Here is a 5,730-nt window from a genome sequence, read left to right as displayed (position 1 = left end):
TTTCAAAAATAATTATCAAGTTTCAACTCTCAACTATAGTAAGCAAAACGTAAATTTCATATATGTCTTACCAGAATGAATTAATTTTTGAAAAAACAATGTATTTGCATACCAATTTTTGTAAATCATCTGTAATTTTTAGGTAAAAGTATGAATTACTAGTATGAAGACCTTGTATTAAATTGTTTAGCCTTAGCTATACACATTTAATATTTTATAAATTTTGAACTACAAATTAACTGTGGTTATGACGAAATTTGAACCTTAAATGCTTATAAAACATAACCATGGTGCCTATGTATAGTTAATATTTTAGCTATAATAAAAACTTTCGCATTACATTTTTAAGCTTTTTGACCGAATGAATAATTTTTTATTGATATTTATAGAAAAATAAATTAATAATATAATTAATCAAATACAATCCAAATGAGGACGGTATAACCAAGCTGGTTACCAAACAATTTTAATACATTTTCATTTTTTTTCTCCAATTATTTTAGAAAGCACTGAGAATTTTCAATTTCGACCTCCTAAAAGTATCAACTAGATCCATCCAATTCGCTTCCAAAAACATACATCCGGCATCGATGTTTATGATCAGAGCATTTTTTCTACTATAAAAGTGGAAAAGTTACAAACATTTTAAAATACCTCTAATAAACGTCTGAAATTATTAGACTGGACAAAATAAAAATAAAATTGTAACTAATTTTCAAGCCCCCCCCCCCCCACTGAAAAATCCTGCGTACGCCACTGCCTGCATAGGCCATATTCTGTATTCCGTGCATATTAATATTATAATATTGTATTGAGTATAATATGAATATTGACGACCTATATGTTGTAGACTGCAGTGCATATACTGGCATACTGATACTGTCTTATAAACTTACATTGTGTATCCTTTTCGCCTACTCTTGATATATGGTCGATGATCACTGCTCAACGTGTACGCGTTGGGCGAAGGACCAATTTTTATCTTTCCGTCTGTGAGGGGTAACAACAACTTTGGAGTAGGCGCCCGTTTCAAATTCGGATAGCACGGCAAGTAGGCAGCGGGTCCCGGACTCTGTGCGTTGAACTCTACAGCGGAGTTGTACGGCATTATAATATTTTCGTGTACTAACATATAAACTATATTTATTTGTTTATCCAACAGATTTGTGCACAGACTTTTATCCAGAACCTTTCCAAAGTCGACCTTGGCGGTCGTGTATGGGCCATGCCGTGTCATCCGGTCCACTCTGTACACCGGTCCGGGGCTCGAAACATAAATTGGAAAATCGTTTTTGCCTCTCAAAGTGTACGCAGGAGATTGCCAAAACCTTGGGTCAGTTGTCTTTGGCATACCGATTGTTGGAGTGAGGTGATAAGCATTAGGTGCGGGACCTTAAAGCCAATGTGTATAAAATAATATTATAATAAATATTAATTATTGCTAAAGAAATCTTTGAAAAATAAAATAAAATATTGAAAACCGGTAACAGGTAACCAAAACAATTTATCATCAGTTTTCAAACGATTAACGGTTAACATTTAATAGAGTTTTTACCTTGGGAGCATGCATAAGTTGCTTCCTGTAAAAATGTATACAAAATTGCGTTCCAAAAGATCTAAGACGAAATTTGTGTATTTTAATCAAGAGTTCTAATAATTAAAAAAATAACAATTTGTTTGTTGAATGTGTAATCTATATATATATATATCTATATAGATAAAATTGGAGCGTGAAAAATGTACGTTACCTCATCAATCAAGAACGGCTGGTCCGATTTGGCTCAAATTTTTTTTAATTTTTTTTTTTTTTATTGGTTAATCGGGCATATTTGTTTATTTGTATTATTATTTTTTGTCAGTATATATATATTATACTAGGTGATTATTTAATCAAACAACACTCATTATTTCAAAATGTAAATTTTTTTGAAAATATTTTTTTACATAGTTTCAAGTCACTTATAAAACAACGTTTTTATTAAAAAATTATATTTTTTATCTTTATAATTTTTTAAGTTTTTTACTTTTTTAAAAGACAACATAGGGTTTTAATTATATATTTCAAAGCAGAATATTTTTCTTAGTATTTTGATACATGGAAATCGAATTTGGGGCGAGTAGTTTATGAGTTATATGTATTTAAAGTTTTGATAAGGGGAGTGGTGTGGTACGGGGTTACCCGCATATAATTTTTTAATAAAAACATTATCTTATAAGCAACTTGAAACTATGTAAAAAAATTATTTCAAAAAAATGTACACTTTTTGAAATAACGAGTGTTGTTTGATAAAAGAATCACCCACTATAAATGAATGTTTGTGTGTAGATTAGACCTCTGGGAAGAAGACAGGCTTTTTTTATTCATCTGATATGAGTAATGAGTATGGTTAGGTTATGTTAGGATTTTGTATTAATTGATTATATTAATCAACCATAGGTGGAATACGACAAACTTGGTATAAGTGTATAACTTTGATACTTTATAGTTAAATCATACACTTATACGTACAAACAGCACGAGGTCCGCGATCTACCGCATGTAGATTGTCTACCTGATAATAATATACTGCTGCGAACTGGAATTTTTATTCCAGGCAATGGAAAAGTTAAGATAAATTTTGAACACCATACACCGAGTATTAAATAATGAATTGAACAATGTTTGAGTCATAAAGAGTTGGTACATTTAAGTATTTAACGAGCGACGGAAGTGCACGGGATCAGATAGCTGTGGTAAAACCAAATAAATCTAAAAATCATTTAATTTTATTTTGTTGTTTAAAAATGGCCAGAAATAAAATATATATTACAAATGTAGCAAAAACTTCTATCTACTTCCTCTTGAAATATTGTACTACATACCTTTTATGAATCTACGCAACGAGATTAGTTTTAAAATATGTATAGGTAGGTAGTAGGTACGAAAAATAATTTACGTTAATGTACACAAATAAATCGCTCTCTGGTTTGAATATTTAACGAGTGTCGTTCTGTAAACATATTATTCTATTATAAAATATAAGTACCATAAAATAACCAACAAATAATATACACTTCAATTTAAACGTCATAGAAATATACCTAGCATAAAAAATTATTTATACACAAGTACGCTGTTTAAGGACACGTATTAGCGTGCACAACAAATAATTTATTAGCTGTTTCTTTAAAACAAAACGTTTTGAGTTGAAAATATTTTCGAATATCTATATATAAATTTTAAACTATCCAATATTATTTTGATAATATAGCACTTCCTTAGTATGTATATATAATATTCGGTCAAGTATTAAAGGTGTACCATACTTACACCGAATATTAAATAACGAATTGAACAAAGTTTGAGTCATATAGAGTTGGTACATTTAACGGGCAACGAAATGCACGGATCAGCTAGTAAATTATAATTTAACAAAAAAACAAATATACGTTGATTCTAATCAAAAGTCAATATGGTCAATAATATATTACCTACCATTGGCGCAACTAGAAATTTGGACTAGGGGGTGCTTAAGCTCCAGGTTTTTTTGTGATTCAATGAGACCTATAACACCTAAAGATTTTTTAGGGGGTGCTGATTTTGACTTAGGGGGTGCTAAGGACCCAAAGTACCCCCCTAGTTGCACCAATGGTACCTACCTATAGATAATGAATAAATAAATAGTATAAATGTAACCATAAATCAATCAAACATTACCTAGTTAAAAATTAAGTTTATACTTTTTTGATACCAAAGTTTTTTACAAATTTTAATCTATTATTATTTTGTTTTCATTTAATTTTTTTAATCTGATTTCGTTGACAATTTTGATAATTGTTCACTTTGAGCTGGATATAAATCATTCAGAAAAAAAAATCCAGCCATATTTATCGTAATTTATAATATATCTTGCAATATAATAATATTAGAGCCCTAAAAAAGTCTACCACCTGACCAACATACTGCAGAGACGAAATACTTGTATGCCTTTTTACAGGACGCAACTGAGGTTCACTTATATTAAAATCCTAACACAACAATAAGCGGTTATCAGTATTCTAAAACTTTCCGATTACTTATTTTTTTGAAAATGAGTTGAAACCCTGCTAATAATGTAATATGATTTGATATAAAAAATAATGATGTAATTTATCAAATTTATGCTATGAATTTTTTGTTTAGATGGTTTATCTCAATATATAAATTTAAAAAAAATACCTACATGATAAATTTAATATTTTTTTCCAAATGTACCTAAGTACATATATATTATATAGCTATATTATGCTGAATAATTAATTATAAAAAATGATTTCCAATGAACCTAAATTATACTGTAAAACTAATAATTTTAATAATACTATTAATTAATTAACTAACTACGCTGATCTTAGTCATATATATATATAGGTATATCGATTTTTTATTATGTAATATTTATAGCTGTTATATAGTTTAGTTTATACTGAAAAAATATTTTACCTAAGGAGGCATCCGTATTTTCAAAACATTTGTTATAAAACTCGTTCATAATTTTAAAAATGTCTTTAAATTATATATTATTATTAAATAAATAATTAAAAAAAATCTTAAGTTTATTTATTGATATATTTCTATAGAAATAACGAATGTCCTTAAAAAACAACTGTACGGTTAAACGACGTACATTTGGTTTATTGGATCATGGGTATAAAAGATGAATTTATTATTATTTATAATTTATTTAAGATTGAATTACGGTGTTCGAAGTTCACTGTTACGATATAGTTACATAGATATATCATGACAATATAATATTAATTACTATACCTACAGCAATACAGCATTGACGATCGACCCATGCACTATACCTAACGGTAGGATTTACTGGGACTGATGAGACAATATAATTCTGTTAAGTTATTATAAGTCTTCACTATTTTATTTTTACTTATCGGTAATATTTGTAGCAATATATAAAGGTATTATCAAACATCGCACATTCAATTGAATGCGTGTCATCAGATCGTGTCATCACTATCACCCAACAAGATAATACTATATGTACAAGGGAGGTGATATACAATTTTTTTCCTATTTTTATTCTATTTAGATGGATTTGCGGTATTCTAGAGACCTACAGCGAATGATGTAATAATTATATATACATCAATATATGCAGGTGTGAAAGTGTGAAACTCTACTGATTATAAATATAGTCATATAAATACCACATAAATACATAATATAAGGACCACTTGGCACTTATTGTACAATGTATCTTTGGAAACAATCGTGTGCGAAGTGCGAAAGCATTGGTGTTTAGTATATTTAATAGTAAGTACATAAAAGGTATAATCATGTATTTTATTTGCTCGTATAAAAAAAAAGTCGCGTTTATGAAAATTATTATTATATACACTACCAGCGTATAGAGACAGTTTGTATGATGTATAGGTATACAGTTCTGCAGACGGTGGACGATTAGCAAGGCATATAATATTATTGAACAGTGAGTGCAAGGGACGACGTCTGTCGGACTGTGAGAACTACGTCGCGTCATATATTATTATATATTTTTACGAGTGGTTGAAAAAAGGAAAAATAATCGTCGTCGAAACGTATTTATTTTTTTACCATCATTATTATTCCGTATGAATGAAACCCACTCGTAATCCATCAGACAAATCCGCAAGGTTTCCTGCAGCCGCAGGTGACGAAAACGACAGCGAATGCTGCACAAATATAATATAGGTACATCCTATCCTAAC

At 29.2% G+C, this 5,730-nt stretch overlaps 1 protein-coding gene across 1 annotated transcript in view; it reads right to left on the bottom strand.

Annotated features, from left to right (window-relative positions):
• Window positions 1-4,507, bottom strand: part of LOC100574036 (outer dense fiber protein 3-like) — a 9,225-nt gene extending 4,718 nt beyond the window's left edge. Inside the window, exons 1-3 of the mRNA XM_008181891.3 lie at window positions 4,463-4,507; window positions 1,177-1,392; window positions 897-1,086 (exon numbers count right to left, since the gene is read on the bottom strand). Of these exons, the coding sequence (XP_008180113.2) occupies window positions 897-1,086; window positions 1,177-1,351 (365 nt within the window). The 5' untranslated portion in view covers window positions 1,352-1,392; window positions 4,463-4,507. The remainder of the gene's footprint in view (window positions 1-896; window positions 1,087-1,176; window positions 1,393-4,462) is intronic.
• Window positions 4,508-5,730: the final 1,223 nt, after the last annotated feature.

Source organism: Acyrthosiphon pisum, chromosome A1 (assembly GCF_005508785.2).
Source record: "Acyrthosiphon pisum isolate AL4f chromosome A1, pea_aphid_22Mar2018_4r6ur, whole genome shotgun sequence".
Classification (NCBI taxonomy): Eukaryota; Metazoa; Arthropoda; class Insecta; order Hemiptera; family Aphididae; genus Acyrthosiphon; species Acyrthosiphon pisum.
This window is presented reverse-complemented; position numbering and strand designations above follow the sequence as displayed.